This window comes from Peromyscus leucopus, chromosome 3, assembly GCF_004664715.2.
Source record: "Peromyscus leucopus breed LL Stock chromosome 3, UCI_PerLeu_2.1, whole genome shotgun sequence".
Taxonomy (NCBI): Eukaryota; Metazoa; Chordata; class Mammalia; order Rodentia; family Cricetidae; genus Peromyscus; species Peromyscus leucopus.
This window is the reverse complement of record NC_051065.1, coordinates 58,180,985-58,198,746: the sequence shown is the minus strand read 5'-3', so window position 1 is coordinate 58,198,746 and position 17,762 is coordinate 58,180,985. Positions and strand designations below refer to the sequence as shown.

The following is a 17,762-nucleotide window of genomic DNA, read 5'->3' as shown; positions in this document are numbered from 1 at the left end:
CCCAGGCTGGCCTCAAATTTACTATTTAGCCAGGATTGCCTTGAATTTGGAATAATCTTCCTGAATTAGCCTCCTAAACAATGGGATTACAGGCATGTGCCACCATGCCTGACTCTTATGACTTGATATTTTTTAAATTTTTTAATTATATTATTTTACTTACATACATGTGGAGGTCAAAGGGCAACTTGTGGAAGTCAGTTCTCTCCTTCCTTCATGTGGGTCATGGTATCAAACTTAGTAGCAGGCATATTTACCTGATGAACCATCTTGCCAGTCTCATTAGTGGGTTAAGATTCTCTTCTGTCAGGTATTAGTGCATTCATCTGTAATCCTCTTGAGGCTGAGGCAAGAGGATTGCTAATTCAAGACCAATCTGAGCTATATAATGGGACTATGTCTCCAGAGAAAATGAATTAAGGGTTAGGGATAAAACTGAGTTGGTAGGGTGCTAGCCTGGCATGCAGGAAGCCCTGAGTTTGATCCCAACACTGGTGGTGTGCACCTGTAACCCCAGCACTCAGAAAGTGGAAGCAGGAGAATCAGATGCTCGAGATCATCTTTGGCTGCAGAGTGAACCCAGGAGCATCCTGGGATATATGAGCCCTTGTCTTTAAATAAATGGAGATTGTTTTCTAGTGTTAGACATTTATCTTAGTATATAACCAAAAAAAATTCACTTCACCTCTAATCATTTCCTTCAGACTGAGTCCTAGAAGTTAAAAGTATAGTTTCTAGGCTAAGGTTTTCTTGGTTTGTATGTTTCTATTTTCTGGATTTGAACAGAATTCAATTCTGCTTCATTGGAACTCCAGCTGAAAAACATAGTAGGCATGAAATAAAAAAGTTAATAGCTCCTTTTTTTTTTTTTTTAAACAGAGTCTCACTATATAGCCTTGGCTGTTCTGGAATTCACTCTGTAGACCAGGCTGGCCTCAAACTCAGAGATCCACCTGCCTCTGCTTCCCAAGTGCTGGGACTAAAGGTGTGCACCATCATCTGGGGGCTGTTAATGCAATATTAATCCCTTATTTCTGAATTCTTCCCTATTTTGTCACAATGGTTTAGCTTTAGGATAGACTATATTCTGAGCAATTTTCCCTCCCACCTAGTATTGGAAGAAAGCTTAAAATTTCTGGATCCATGTATCACTATTCAAATTCAGTTCATTAAACTTAAAAAAAATTAAAATTAAATTCCCTATTTCATTGAAAGATTGTGATGTGTGAAAGCTGGCTATGTTCTTTTGTAAACAGTTGCCAAATTAAATACTAAATATGTTTAATATTGAGCATCTTGGTGGATGGGCAGAACAGTGGTATGAACCATAGTGTATACAGCATGATGTTTGGGTAGATATTGGATCTTTTACATGTATTCATCATTTTTACTCTGTATGCATTATAACATAACATTACTGTGACATTGGTAATTTATATGCAAACATACATGTATTTCTAAGTATACATAAAATTCTTTTATTTTGGGTATGTTTGATGAAAATATGTGAAAACTACTGCTTTAGAGCATAGTGACGTGAGAGCAAAGTTACAGTCCTATACTTTATGTAGGCCAATTAATTCCAAAGAGAAATCCTACAGGTTAGGTTTCATCTTTCTCCCCTTGGTTTCTTTTTAATTGTTATTGAAACAGGGTGGGTCTTACTAGTTAGACAAGGCTCACCTAGAACTTGCTAGGTAGCCCAAGTTGCCCTCAAACTCAAGATCCTCCTTTCTCCCTTCTCAAGTTCTGGAATTGCAGGCATATGCCACCATGGCTAGCTGTCCTTTCTCTCCTTTTTTCACAGAAAATGTAGAGAATTCTGTGTAAACCCACTGTCATTGCTGCAAAACTAACTGAAAGATCCCTGTGATTTAATTTCTGCAGCATAACATTCAAAGGAGGGATATACATTACTTGTCTCATTGCTGTGACAAAAACTGACGAAAGCCACCTAAGGAAGGGCGTGTTAATTTGGGCGCACAGTCCAGGGGCATGTCCTGCATGGTAAGAAAACCATGGCAGCAAGCCCTCGAGGCAGCTGGGCACACAGCATTTTAGGAAGCAGACAGTGGTGAATACTGGTGCTCACCACTTTCTCCTTTCGGTTTAGTCCAAGATTCTAGCCCAGTGGTTTCTCAACCTTCCTAATGCTGAGTGAGACCCTTCAGTACAGTTCTTCACGTTGTGCTGACCCCCAACCATAAAATTATTTTTTTTGCTACTCCATAATTGTAATTTTGCTACTGTTATGAATTGTAATGTGAATATCTGATATGCAACCCCCAAAGGAGTCTAGACCTTCAGGTTGAGAACCACTGCTCTAGCCTTTGGAATGGTGCCACCCACATTACAAGTAGGTCTTCTCACTTTGATTACCTAATCTAGACAATCTCTCAAAGGCAGGCCCAGAGACTGGTCTCCAAGGTGATTCTAGATCCTGTCAAGTTAACAATATTTCACCATCACATCATATTTTGAATGATATGGTTGTTCAAGTGGCCCACCTGTAGATTAAAGTTGAAGGAATAAGGAAGGACAAGGTCATATTTATGAAGTCATAAAACACCACAGTCAGAAATTGTCTTGGCCTGGTGTCACCTTTCAGTGATGAGGACAGAGGTGGAAGGGATAGCCAAAGCCTTTCAAAGGACTATGGAAAGTTTGCAGTGAATCAAAATTTGCATGACTAGCCATTTCCAAAGATATGTTTGGAATTTCCTTTTAGATCTAGGGAATGGAATTTGTAAGTTAATGTTTAAAAGATGGATCATTTAGAAAACTGTTCAAGTTTGGGCTTGATTTTTGTTGTCGAAGACATAAAATGTGTTTCTTTCACTTAAATTTATATAACAAGTCCTCTTATTACTCCTTATCAAAGTTTTTACAACTTCCTAATCCAGGTACTTCAGATGTTCCAGAATATTTCTATTGGTTTGGGTTTTCTTTTCAGAATGTAATCATTGTACTCAGATATCAAGGTGTGTAGCATTCCTTTCAGATGATGTTTAACCAATTATGATCCCTTAAAAGCAAAGTTGGGGGGGGGAGCAGCAGCAAGATGTTCAGAAAGTAAGGGCGTTTGCTATCAAGCCTGACAACTTTAGTGCAAATCCCAGAACCCACATAGTAGAAGGTGAGAACTACTTTCTCAAGTTTTCCTATGAGCTACACACACACACACACACACACACACACACACACACACACACACACTCTGATTAAACAAATAAAAGTAAAAAAAAGTTTAAAAGTTGCTTTTTTTCCTTGTCAGGCATGGTTGTACACATCCATAATCCCAGGATTCAGTAGGTAGAGGCAGGAGAATTGCTATGTGTTTGAGGCCAGCATGGACAACATAATGATTTCCACACCAGCCCGGGATACATAGTGAGACCTTGTATCCAAAAAGCAAAATAAGTAAAATGTTTGTTCTGATATTCATCATCACTGTTTGAACCAACTGTACTTTTAGTGTTACTGTTTCCTTAGCATGTGTATAATGGGAACGTAACATTTATGTCCATTTTCCATAAAATATTTATACAGACAGAGGAAGGCCCATAAATAAAAACTTTTTAAGCATTTTTTATCACTTTTTTTTTTTTATCATTTTTCCTCTTGGTCACAATTTCTATAATGGGTTCTTCAGATGTTTCTGGGGCTATTTTCTCGAACTCTGAGTCAAATGTAGGTTGCTAAAGTACACTAGATGGTTGATCTTGAGAGCGTCTTCTTTACCCACTCTCTCCACTTGAGATCCATTTCTCCTTTATAGCTATGTGTAGGTTCTTTATCCAGCGGCAACTTGTTGGAAACCTATATGGTAAAGGAATTATCCTATAATGACATGGAAAAAGAAAATATGAAATATGGCATCATTTTCAGTGTTGTGAGCCAATATAAAGAAAATGATGAAGAATTGGTCACCAAAAATAGTTTTTAACTTGCAATCAGTAAGTGTTAAGACCTAGCCCAAGGAAAAAACTCTTTCAGTAAGTGCAGGGTAGACATGGCTTGGAAAACCTACAGCACAAAGCAAGAGTAGAAATAGAATGACAGACCTGTTTGCCACTCAGACCTAGACCTTGCACTGTTTTCTAGAGGCTAGAGAAACCTCATCAATAAAAGGGTCACTGATGGGTACTACACTTGCCTCAGGCTATCAGTTTCTACATTATTTTAAGAACATCAAGTTAATAATAATGTTGGTTTCTTAGCACAGAGTTCATTTGCAGTCTGAAAGGAAGAGTCATTACCAATGGACTGCAGTAAACTGTGACAGGCTTTCACACCTCACAGCCCTTCTTTAGAGGCTCCAATTGATTATCAAATCCTTCAGATGTTCTGCTTTGAAGCAGAGAACCTCAGGGTTGAAGAGATAGCTCAGCAGTTAAGAGCACTGTCTACTCTTGCAGAGGACGGGAGTTCAATTCCCAGCAACCACATGGTGACTCACAACCATCTGTAACTCCAGTGCCAAGGGATCTGATGCCTCTTCGTACCTCCTTCAGTACTGCATGCATTGGTGCATATACATACACTCAGGCACACATACATACACATTAAATAATTTTTTAAAGATTTATTTATTTTTATGTGCATTAATGTTTTTCTGCATGTATGTCTGTGCAAGGGCTCCAGATCCCCTGGAACTGGAGTTACAGATAGTAAGCTGCCACATGGGTGCCTGGATTTGAACCCAGGTCCTCTGGAAGAGCAGCCAATGCTTTTAACCCCTAAGCCATCTCTCCAGCCCTAAATAATCTTTTTAAAAGAAGAGAGACTCATTATTTTTTCTTATTCTTGTTTTTCTGTAGACATTTACCTTCTGCTGATTTGAATTAATAATTATAGTAGGCTTGTCTACCCTACAGCCTTAAAGTCTTTCACAAAGAGGAAAATCAGAGAAAATGTCCTTCGGTAATGCTTTCAGTGTTTAGCATTCCAGAATGCAGCCAGAAAGGGAACAGTGAGAAGACTGGAAATTCAGTAGAAACTGGGCGTTTGTCACAGTTGGGCCACATTTGGGTTCACATTTTTGTGTGGTCTTGTTCTGTAGATTCTCTCCCTCTCTGGGCCTGAGTTTTTCCCTCTGCGGATGACTGAATTTCACTAGAATACCTGAATCCTATTTAGTGCTCAGACTCAAATCAAACTCTTTGCCTCAGTTGAAAAATCAAAGACAAATTCTGTTCTTCCCTTAGTTATCCGGATTATCTAGATAATTGGCGTAGCCTTGGTCTCTATTTGTTTTGGCTCGCTTAACTGGGCTATGAGCAGATTTTTTTTAAATTTTATTTATGTAAATTTTATGTATGAGTGTTCTGCATACCAGAAGAGGGCATCAGATGCTATTATAGATGGTTGTGAGCCACTGTGTGGGTACTAGGAATTGAACTCAGGACCTCTGGAAAAGCAGCCACTCTTAACCACTGAGCTATCTCTCCAGCCCACCCCCCTTTTGAGACTAGAGCCCTAATTTTGCCTTGATGGTGCCCTAAAAGGTAGGACAAACTGAAACTTTAGACTCTAGGCATTCTACAATAGTAATTTAATTGTGAGGTCGAACTTAGGCAAGATTTTTGTCTTTTTTTTTTTTTTCAGTGATAGAGGCCTAACATAGGACTTTATGTATTTTAAGCAAGCACAGTACTACTTAAATGCATCCCCAGCCTTGGTCCTTGTTTTGTTTTTTATGTTTATTCCCTCTCTCTCTCTCCCTCCTCCCACCGTGTGTGTGTGTGTGTGTGTGTGTGTGTGTCTGTGTGTCTGTGTGTCTGTGTGTCTGTGTGTGTGTCTGCACATGTATGGAAGTCAGAGGACAACTTAGAGGAGTTGGTTCTCTCCTTCCATTAAGTAGATTCCAGGGATCAAACTTGGTCATTATGCTCGGCAGCTTGGCAGCAAGCACCCTGACCAGCTGAGCCATCTTGACAGTCCCGATACTTTTTTTGAGACAGTGCCTTGTTACTATGTGGTCCAGGCTGTCCTTGAACTTATTATGTAGCTCAGGCTGGCCTGAAACTTGAAATTCTCCTGCTTCTGCCTCTTAGGATTATAGGCATGTTATATATTCTATATAATATGTGTATATTATATTCTATATAATATGTGTATATAATATATGTATATGTATATAAATATATATTGTGTTTTTTTAAAGATTTGTTTACTTATATGTATACAACATTCTGCCTCTAAATATGCCTGAATGCCAGAAAAGGGCCCCAGATCTCACTATAGATATCTGTGAGCCACCATGTGGTTGCTGGGAATTGAACTCAGGAACTCAGGACCTCTGGAAGACCAGCCAGTGCTCTTAACCTCTGAGCCATCTCTCCAGCAACCTATTGTGATATTTTATGTATGATATATATATATGTATATATATATGTATGTGTGTATGTGTATATATGTATATATACATACACAAGCATATATGTGTGTATATGTATATATATGTATGTGTGTGTGTGTGTATATATATATCCCCTAAATTCACATAAGAGATCTTATTTTTGCTCCTGAAAAAAAAATGTTTCTAGCCAGGCAGTGGTGAATGCACACCTTTAATCCCAGTACTTGGGCAGCAGAGGCAGGTGAATCTCTGTGAGTTCAAGGCCAGGCTGGTCTACAGAATGAGTTTCAGGACAACCAGGGCTACACAGAGAAACCTTGTCTTGAAAAACACACAAAACAAAATGTTTCTATGAGTAGATAGCAATCCATCTGGTGTGACCCGCTGTCTCCGGTTAGGTACTCACAGAGGGTGGTGCTCGGTGGCAAGAACACTTGCTGCTGTCCTTCGAGACCCTGATTCAGTCCCAGCACCCACACAGGAAACTGACAGCCACCCAAACTCTTCCTTTGGGGGATTCTAACGCTTTCTTCTGGTCTCTGCAGTCACTAGCACACATGTGGGCATATATAGACACCTGAGTAAAAACTAAAATCTTTTTTTAAAAAGAAACATAAAAGAGGGGCTGGCAAGATGGCTCAGTGGGTAAGAACATGCCACAAGTGTGATGACCTTGACACCTGGAACCCACGTAATAGTGGAAGAAGAGAGCCAACTTCATAGTGTTGTTGTGACCTACACACACACACACACACAGAGAGAGAGAGAGAGAGAGAGAGAGAGAGAGAGAGAGAGAGAGAGAGAGAGAGAGAAACAGGAAACTAAGAGTGCTTGGTTGGAATGAACCAACTGCTGTTTTCCCTTCTCTAACGCTTTTCCTGTTGCTGTGATGAAATATACCGCAACAAAAGCAACTTAGAAGGATTTACTTTGGCTCCAGTTCCCTCACCGCAGGGAAGTCATGGCAGCAGTAACCAGTCACACTGTATCTACAGTCTGGAAGAAGAAGGGTATGAATGCTTAAACTTAGCTGGCTTTCTCCTTTTTCTGCAATTCAGGACCCAAGCTCAGGGAATGGTGCCACCCACTATTAGAGTGGGTCTCCCCATCTCAGTCAACTTAATCAAGATGTCTAATGTAGCTAGAGTTTTCCTGCCTGGCCCACAGTCAGGACAAATCTTTGTCACCCGCCAGTCCCACAGCTGCTCAGACCCAACCAAGTAAACACAGAGACTTATATTGCTTACAAACTGTATGGCCGTGGCAGGCTTCTTGCTAACTGTTCTTATAGCTTCAATTAATCCATTTCCATAAATCTATGCCTTGCCACGTGGCTGGTGGCTTACCGGCGTCTTCACATGCTGCTGGTCATGGCGGCAGTTGGCAGTGTCTCCCTGCCTCAGCCTTCCGCTTCCCAGAATTCTCCTCTCTCCTTGTCCCACCTACTTCCTGCCTGGCCACTGGCCAATCAGTGTTTTATTTATTGACCAATCAGAGTAATTTGACATACAGTCCATCCCACAGCACTTCCCCTTTTCTTTTTTTAAAAAGGAAGGTTTTAACTTTTACACATCTCCAAAGCCAGCTTGGTATATTTGGGAATTTGGGCATAGCTTCTCTTACTACTTCCTGCTGGAGGGGGGCGCTGTATCTTATGGGGACACAAAGACAATTTTAGGATCATGGAGTAGTCCATGAGACTGTATCGTCTGAGCCAGTTGCCTTGAAACGATTCTGGATGTTGGATTATCTGGGCCATGGTGTCATCGGAGACCTTCAGGTGGTCTTGGCTGGTCAAACCTGATGTATCTTGATCTGGAACAAATCCATAGGCTCTGGCTTTCTGTAGAAACAAAAGCAGAGCCTCTTTTCCAAAGCAACATATCCTTATAGCCAAATTTTGAAGTCAAGGTACCTTTAAAATACACATTTTGGCATAACTTAACAGCTTTTGCAATCAAATGTTTTTCTTCAGTTACGAATATCAAAGAGAACATAATCCAGATTCTCTGTGTGGTAGCCATCTTTACATGGCTTATTTTTTATATTACCTTGAGCCTATTGCTTTAAACTGCAGCCTTTTAAGTCTTCTGACTCCGTCCACTTCAGCTTCCCAACATGGCGGTGGTACGTTTTCTGCCAGCTCTGGGAGCCATTAATTCTCAGAAATAGTGGGTCTATGCTTCTACCAATGCAGCGTGTAGCCCAGAAACCTCTTTTTTTTTTTTGTTTTGTACTAGCAAAGGCTAAATCCACCATGCAGCTTAATGTGCCACTTGCAGAGGCCTCATTCCCGCCATACTGCAGGCCGAGCTCGCACACTAGGAACCTGCCAGTAGCTGAAACCGGCAGCTGCCACTCATTTGAGAGAGACAATTAGGAACTGTTTTTAGCTCTGTTTTAGAATCTTTTTTTCTCAGGTTTTAGGTGGAAACTCTTGCCAACACGTTGGGTGCCATTTGTTGCTAGAGTTTTCCAGCCTTGCCCACAGTCAGGACAAATCTTTGTCACCCCCCAGTCCCACAGCCGCTCAGACCCAACCAAGTAAACATAGAGACTTATATTGCTTACAAACTGTATGGCCATGGCAGGCTTCTTGCTAACTGTTCTTATAGCTTCAATTAATCCATTTCCATAAATCTATACCTTGCCACGTGGCTGGTGGCTTACCGGCGACTTCACATGCTGCTGGTCATGGCGGCAGCGGCTGGCAGTGTCTCCCTCCTCAGCCTTCCGCTTCCCAGAATTCTCCTCTCTCCTTGTCCCACCTACTTCCTGCCTGGCCACTGGCCAATCAGTGTTTTATTTATTGACTAATCAGAGAAATTTGACATATAGACCATCCCACAGCAGTCTAATTTGAGTTTTCATTGCTGTGAAGAGACACCAGGACCACAGCAATTCTTATAAGGAAAACATTCCATTGGGGTGGCTCACTTAGAGTTTCAGAGGTTCATCCATTATCATCATGGCATCATGCAGGCAGACATGCTGGAGAAATAGCTGAGAGCCCTACATCTTGCAGGCAACAGGAAGTCAATTGAGACACTGGGCAGTATCCTGAGCATAGGAAATCTCAAAGCTTGCGTCCACAGTGATACACTTCCTCCAACAAGGCTATACCCTCTCCAACAAAGCCATACCTCCTAATAGTTCCACTCTCTCTGAGATTATGGGACCCAGTTACATTCAAACTACCACACATGTTAATTCCATGGGCCAGGGTAAAAGCCTAACCAGTAAAAGCTCTTGCCATAAACAAATCTGACAACTTGAATTCGATCCCTGGATCCCATGGTGGAAGAGAGCCAACTCATCCCAGTATAGCTTAAAGTCTCCCAGAATAAGGTCAAACTCCTACTAATTACTCTTGTATGATATTAGAGTGACCAGCCTTAATATTATACATCCCAGGGGCTCAGGAGAGAAAACTGCTAACGGTGATGACTATTTTCGGGAAATAGGATCTCAGCACGCCGAGCTCTATAGTCCACTTGCTTTAATTCCTCTGGCATAACATCCTTTATACACAGCTTCAGTTCTGTTCTCATCTATCTAGTTCTTTCCCCTATCAACTCCTCTCCCATCTCCTTCTCTCTCATCTGGCTCTTCCTCATCTTGTTCTTCCCCATTTGGCTCTTCCTTATCTTCCATCTCATTCCTCTAGTCCTCTCTTCTAGCCCTTCAATCTAGTTCTTCCCCATTTTAGTTTGTTCCTCTCAAGTTCTTACCTGTCTAGTTCTTCCACTCTCTTTTCTCTTCTCCGTCCTGTCCCCTGGAAGTCCCAGTATATAAAGGGAGGGTCCGAGCTAAATTGTGTAAAGCTATTACTTAACGTCCACCTCTCCTAGGTGGTGTCTCCTTCTGGAATTTACTGTAAGTCAGGAGACTTGTATGTGGGCTGTTATCATTGTTAGTCCTCCGAAGTTGGGCACCCCCTGGGCAGTGTCTCTTTGTGGAATTTAAGTCGGGAGATTTGCAGGTGGGCTATTATCATTGTTATCCTCGGAAGTTGGGCGCCCACCTGGGTGGTGTTTCCTGTAGCCCTTGAAAGTGGCTAGGGGAGATAATCTGATTCCAGAGAAAGTCTTTCCTGAGGCTGTTCTCCAGATACCTGGAATGTGTATGTCCAGAGAGTGATCGGTTCACACTGTTAGCCCTTATTAGGGAAAAGTCAATTGGGAAAACTATGAAGGCACACATGATTTTCATAACAGAATACAGCTGATATATAACAAGCCAAGTAACACCAAAAACTACTTGGGATTTGGCCTCCTCTGGAGGAATTCCCTGATCCCTCCAGGTAGTGACTTTGCCATAACCAGCTGAGCTCTTATGATATTCCTGCGGCCTGCAGCAAATTACAAACTTGCTCTGGTGAGTACAAAGTATATGAGAGTAAACTTTGTTCATATGAGAGTATCACCTCTGTTTCTAAGGGATACGCACAGAAAGTTTGAGTCAAGTGTCTGTGTTCACGTAAGGCCTTTCTAACCAACACTTGCTCTGGGTAACGGATCCTGCAGGACTGTCAGGTGAGCGTCCATTTCAGTTGTTTTCTGTCTGTTTTGTTTGTCTGGGATTCAGGGGCACTGCTCTGCACAAGCTATACAAATACTCTGTTACTGAGCAACATGCTCAGCCCAGCTATAGGTTTTCAGGTGAAGGAGAGTATGCCCTCAGAAACAGATTTGGTGTGTAAGGGCAGGAAGTAAAGAGGCAGCAGTTCATACTGGAATATTCACCTAAACTAACCAACAAGGACATGCAGTCTTCTAAGAGAATGAAGGCCTTGTGGGTATTGAGATACTGATGGATGTTCTTTATTTCAGGAAGCTGGAGACAATAGTCAGTTCTGCTGGAGGAACCTCTTTTCCTGCATCAACCTCCTGAGACTGCTCAATAAACTGACCAAATGGAAGCATTCCAGGACCATGGTAAGTGGGACTTCAGATCATAGAAGTGTCCATTCAACTGAATTTTTAAATCATTAGTATTTGTAGATCTACGTGGAAAGATCTGCTGGTAGCTGATGAGTGCTACATAAGTTTCCGCACTTCCTAGCAGTTATTCCAAAATGATCACTCACAGTCCGTTTCTTTTCAAGGAACTAAATATAGACACACTCTTAAGGCAGCTCTAACAAGGGAAGCCAGCCACATTTGGACTCTAGTTACATATCCAAAAATGATGCAAGCCTAACATTCATTGCAATGTTGCTTGTAATGCTGAGAGTCTGGAAACAACTAAACATTCATTAACAAGGACCAACTACTTAAATAAATTATGGTGTGTCCTTATAGTAGAATATGATAAAACCATTAAAAAGAATGAGGCATTTCTCTGCTGGTATGGAATTACTTTCAAGATATGTTATTAAATTAAATGAGGCCTTTAATTCCAGCACTCAGGAGGAAGAAGCAATAAAGATCTCTGATTTCAAGGCCAGCCTGAACTATATAAAGAGATCCTGTCGGGTATGGAAGTTAAAGAGATGGCTCAGTAGTTAAGAGCATGTATTCCTCTTGTAAAGGACCCAGGTTTGGTTTCTAGCACCAATGTCAAGCAGTTCACATTTGCTTGTAACTCCAGCTCCAGAGAGAGAGCCAATGCCTCTTGTCCCCAAGGACACATGTACTCAAATTCAAGTACATACACACACACACACACACACATAATTTTTAAAAAATTTAATCAAGATATGGAATAGTGTACTCAGCTATTACTTGTGTTAAAATACAAAATAATACATATGTTATATACCTATAGACCAAATTTTCTCCAGAGCTCATTAAATGGCTCAGCTGGCAGAAATGCTTGCTATGCATGCCTGGTGACCTGAGTTGATTCTTGGAACCCACAGTGAAGAAGAAAACTGAAAGTTGTCCACTCACCTCTACATGAGTGCTAGGAAGTATTTGCACACATGTATAAAAGCACATACTATATACATGTGATAAAATTCAACTAAATATTTTTAAATCTTAAAAAAAAATAACAAAAAGGCTAGGTGGTGGTGGCTCACACCTTTAATCCCAGCACTTGGAAGGAAGGCAGAGGCAAGCAGTTCTCTGAATTCAAGGCCAGGCTGGTCTACAGAGCAAGTTCCAGGGCAGCCAGGGCTGCACCAAGAATCCCTGTCTTGAAAAACCAAAAGAAAAAAGTTATCTTCAAAGATACACAAGAAACTAGTAACAGTGGAAATGGTATATGTGGCAGATAATTATTTTGAATTTATAAATATTATAAACTTTACATTTTTTAATTAGACTTATTCATTTTATGTGTGTTTTGCCTTCATGTATGTATGTGTACCCCTTTGTGCATGGTGCCCGCAGAGGTCAGAAGAGGGCTTTGGATCCCCTGGAACTGGAGTCACAGATGGTTGTGAACTATATGAGGGTGCTGGGGATTGAACCCAGGTCCTCTAGAAGAGCAACAAGTATTCTTAAATGCTGAGCCATCTCTCCAGTCTGAATATTATAAACTTTAAATGAATTAGTTCTTAGTTTTTGTTGTATATCACAAGACTGGCTTTGAATTCATGATCAGCCTCTGAATATTTTGATTACAAGTATGTGCCACCATGTCTGGCTTAATCCGTGTGTGTGTGTGTGTGTGTGTGTGTGTGTGTGTGTGTGTGTGTGTGTGTGTTTTAGACTGTGCTTCACTACCTCAGGCTAGCCTCTTATGTATTCTTGAAGACTAACTCTTAAGTAGTTTGGCCCATAGATACTCAAGATCTCCTAGGATAGCCAGGTTTGTCTATATTGTCTGGTTGGAAATTCTGAAAATTTCACATGATGATGGACTTTTTGCCCCCCTGTCTATCCTATTGGGAAGATGCTGGTGGTCTTTAAATCAGCTCCAATCTTAAAGAGAGCCCTCAAAGTCAAGCAGGCCATGCTACAACTCTATGTCTTGAAGCTACTAAAGATACAGACCAAGTACCTTGGGCGCCAGTGGAGGAAAAGCAATATGAAGACTATGTCGGCCATTTACCAGAAAGTGCGCCACCGCATGAATGATGACTGGGCTTATGGGAATGGTGAGTATTCTTTGTGAACTTGGAGCTCATTAATTTGGTTAGGCTGGTTGGCCACTGAGCTCGAGAGATTTGCCTGTCTCTGCTCCTGCAGCACTGTGATTATAAATGCATACCACGGCACCAGGCTTTTATGTAGGTGCTTGGGATCCAAACTTGGGTCCTCATGCCATCTCCCCAACCCCTAAATATAATACTAATTTTATGATATGATAAAAATGTTTGCCTACTTGTAGCTAGTGTTTTCCTGCCTTGCCCACAGTCAGGACAAATCTTTGTCGCCCACCAGTCCCACAGCCGCTCAGACACAACCAAGTAAACACAGAGACATATATTGCTTACAAACTGTATGGCCGTGGCAGGCTTCTTGCTAACTGTTCCCATAGCTTAAATTAATCCATTTCCATAAATCTATACCTTGCCACGTGGCTCGTGGCTTACTGGCATCTTCACATGCGGCTTGTCATGGTGGCGGCTGGCAGTGATTCCTTCCGCCTTCCTGTTCTTTCTTTTCTCCTCTCTGTTAGTCCCGCCTATACTCCCTGCCTGGCCACTGGCCAATCAGTGTTTTATTTATTGACCAATCAGAGTAATTTGACATACAGACCATCCCACAGCACTTCCCCTTTTCTTTTCTTTCTTTGTTTTTTAAAGGAAGGTTTTAACTTTTGCACATCTCCAAAGCCAAATTTGGGAATTTGGGTGTAGCTTCTCTTACTACTTCCTGCTGGAGGGGGGCGCTGTATCTTTTGGGGGCACAAAGAAAATTTTAGGATTATGGAGTAGTCCGTGAGGGTGTATCGTCTGAGCCAGTTGCCTTGAATCTGATCTGGATTTTGGATTATCTGGGCCATGGTATCATTGGAGGCCTTTCAGGGGATCTTGGCTGGTTAAACCTGATGTATCTTAATCTGGAACAAATCCATAGCCTCTGGCTTTCTGTGGAAACAAAAGCAGAGCCTCCTTTCCAAAGCAACATATCCTTAGATCCAAATTTTGAAGTCAAGGTATCTTTAGCTTTTACAATCAATTGTTTTTCTTCAGTTACAAATGTCAAAGAGAATATAATCCAGATTCTCTGTGTGGTAGCCATCTTTACACGGCTTATTTTTTTTTATATTACCTTGAACCTATTGTTTTAAACTGCAGCACTCTAAGACTGAAACAGCGCTGTGGCTGCTAGCTCCGCCCACTTCAGCTTCCCAACATGGTGGTGGTATGTTTTTCCACCAGCTGTGGGAGCCATCAACTCTCAGAAATAATGGGTCTATGCTTCTATCAAAGCAGTGTGTAGCCCCGAAACCACTTTTTGTTTTGTACTAGCAAAGGCTAAATCCACCATGCAGCTTAATGTGCCACTTGCAGAGGCCTCATTCCTGCCATACTGCAGGTCAAGCGCACACGCCAGGGACCCGCCATAGTAGCTCAAACATGCAGGCTGCCACTAGCTTGAGAGAAACAACTAGGAACTGTTTTTAGATCTGTTTTAGAATCTTTTTTCTCAGGTTTTAGGTGGAAACTCTTGCCCCACGTTGAGCCCACAGCACCTACTTAAAATTTTTTGTTTGTTTGTTGTTTGTTTTGTTTGTTTTTGTTGTTGTTGTTGAAGCAAGGTCTCACTATGTAGCCTTGGCTGGCCTGGAACTCACTATGTAGACTAGGCTGGCTTAACTCAAGAACTCTCCCTGCCTCTGCCTCCCAAATGCTGGGATTAAAGGCATGGGCCACCCTGCCCAGCTGAGTTGGTTCAGCCTTGACTCTTCATGTTCTGCTCCAATCTTCCCTTCCTTGAGAGGTGATACTATTCAAATGGTTAATTTTCATCCCCTAGGGAAAGCTCAGTGAAAGGTTTTAATTGCTCTTTTGAATGATATAATTATTAGAAAGAAACCAACAAAGAAGCTCTCCCATCTCCTTTCTCAGCAGTAACTAGTTACCAGTTTCTATACTTCCAAAGATAATTTCTATATATATTAGTTTACATGTAATCATATGTATACTTTTAAAACTGTAAACATGCTGGATGTCTACTTTAGACATTGCTCTTAAAAGATCATTCTGAGCGGAGCAGTGGTGGCACACGCCTTTAATCCCAGCACTCGGGAGGCAGAGCCAGGCGGATCTCTGTGAGTTCGAGGCCAGCCTGGTCTCCAAAGTGAGTTCCAGAAAAGGCACAAAGCTACACAGAGAAACCCTGTCCAAAAAAAAAAAAAAAAAAAGATCATTCTGAGCAGTTTCATTGTTAGAATGCCATAGACCATGCTCTGTGCTACATGTATCTTTTTTCTTCCTCTCTTCCTGTATCAGACATTGATGCCAGGCCTTGGGACTTCCAAGCAGAAGAATGTACCCTGAGGGCCAGCATTGAGGCTTTTAACAGCCGCCGATATGATAAACCGCAGGACTCAGAATTTTCACCTGTGGACAACTGCTTGCAGAGTGTGCTGGGGCAGAGGTTGGATCTGCCTGAAGATTTCCATTATTCCTATGAGCTCTGGCTGGAGAGAGAGGTGTTTTCACAGCCCATCTGTTGGGAGGAGCTGCTCCAGAATCACTAAGCTCTTGTCACAAAGCATCTGATAGATGGAGGTTGGCTCCAATAAAAATGCTTTACCTATCCTGTCCCATCAACCTTCATACTGAGCTCTGGAGTGTGTGTCAATGAGAGTTTCAGCCCAGCATCCAACAGAGACATCCGACATAGTTCAGGACTATTCTGGATGCCATTGCCCTAAGCTCAGCTAGGTACCTAGTTGGCTTTGAAATCTCTTGATGGATCAGTCCTGGACAGGCTCTTTGATGGAACCTGCTTTAATCTTGCCTAGAACCAGGCTAGCCTTTGTTGGCCACAATAGTGAAAGGAAATCTCTTATGGCATTTGACCCATGACATTCATCTCAAGCAGTGGAATAGGTACATAGGGGACATTTTCTTCTTGCTCACTCTAAATGTCCAAGACTTACCATTCAGCAAAGCCAACTTTAGATTGTATTTCATGTTTAAATTTTGACACTTACCTCTTTATAAAATAATCATTAGCTCTAAGATGATTTGAGAGCACCGCACCTTTATAAAGGATGATTGTTTCCAAAATACTGCATGTTATAGAAAAATGTGTTGTGTAGTATTTTTTCCTTAAGAGATCTGTGTTCGCGTGTGCGCACGCCTTTAATGCACTCGGGAGGCAGAGGCAGGCGGATCTCTGTGAGTTCGAGGCCAGCCTGGGCTACCAAGTGAGTTCCAGGAAAGGCGCAAAGCTACACAGAGTGTCTCGAAGAAAAAAAAAAAAAAAAAAAAAAAAAAGATCTGTGTTCAATGTAAAAAATATTTCCTGTGTATTCTGTATAATGCACTGAGTGCTTTGCCATTTGGAAAGAACCACAACTAATGTGAAATAATGTGGCCTTCTCTAAAAATATCTCTCATTTTTCATAAATTACTTGTTTTAAATGGCTATGTACACTGCATAAATTTTCTAATGTGACCTCAAATCTTCATTTGAGCGAGGAGAGGAGTAGTGTTATTTGAGACAGGATCTGGCTATATAGCCCTGACTAGGCTGGAACTTACTATGTAGTCAGGCTGGCCTTGAACTTGTAATGATCCTCCTGTCTCTGCCTCCTGAATACTGGGATTGTAGGCATAGACTACCACCTCTAGCCAATTCATTTTTAAATGACAAGTTGATTATAGGAGGTTTTAGTTACTGATATTTGTCCATTTGTGCTGATTTTTTAAATTTATATTTTTTTCTTCCACGTTCATTTTTTTTTTTTTACCATTTTTTTTTTCCAGCTAGACGTTTCAATATGGTTTGTACTGGAAGTATCACACATTTCATGGAGGATGTCTCTACTTCTCCTTTATAGCAAAATAATATAAGGGTTTTTTTTTAAATCTTTGCACTTTTTTATCTTAAAGGTCTCCCCACTGCCCAGACACTACTGAGACTTTTGATGATGGCACAAGGATACTCTGTTATAGAGAGTTGTCCACACTGGCTCATAAGCTCTTCCCTTGTCAACCAGTCTTCATTTGTAGGTGATGATAGAGACCCACCATTATCCAAAGGAACAGTCAGTACCTCTATGCTTTGGATAGCAGGATTTCTTACTATGGAAAAGTGACAAAAATATAAGTATGTAATAGATGAAATATCTTAAAATAATTTGCAAATTTTATCAAACCATGACAGTAGTCCTCATTCCAAATAGTTTACTGAGCATAGCATCAGGCAATTTTATTAATCTAGGGTCAGGCTAAAATGATTTTAATGATATTGAAGTAAAAAGATAATTTTCCAGGAGAGAGAATAGTCACCAATCTATTTTAAAGTTGTATCATACTCAGTTGTGT

At 41.2% G+C, this 17,762-nt stretch overlaps 1 protein-coding gene across 1 annotated transcript in view; it reads left to right on the top strand.

The window, feature by feature from the left end:
* Strip2 (striatin interacting protein 2) overlaps window positions 1-16,089 on the top strand; it is a 50,148-nt gene extending 34,059 nt beyond the window's left edge. The window contains exons 19-21 of the mRNA XM_028866188.2: window positions 11,194-11,298; window positions 13,205-13,409; window positions 15,714-16,089. Coding sequence (XP_028722021.1) covers window positions 11,194-11,298; window positions 13,205-13,409; window positions 15,714-15,964 — 561 coding nt within the window. The 3' untranslated portion in view covers window positions 15,965-16,089. The remainder of the gene's footprint in view (window positions 1-11,193; window positions 11,299-13,204; window positions 13,410-15,713) is intronic.
* The last annotated feature ends 1,673 nt before the right edge of the window (window positions 16,090-17,762 follow it).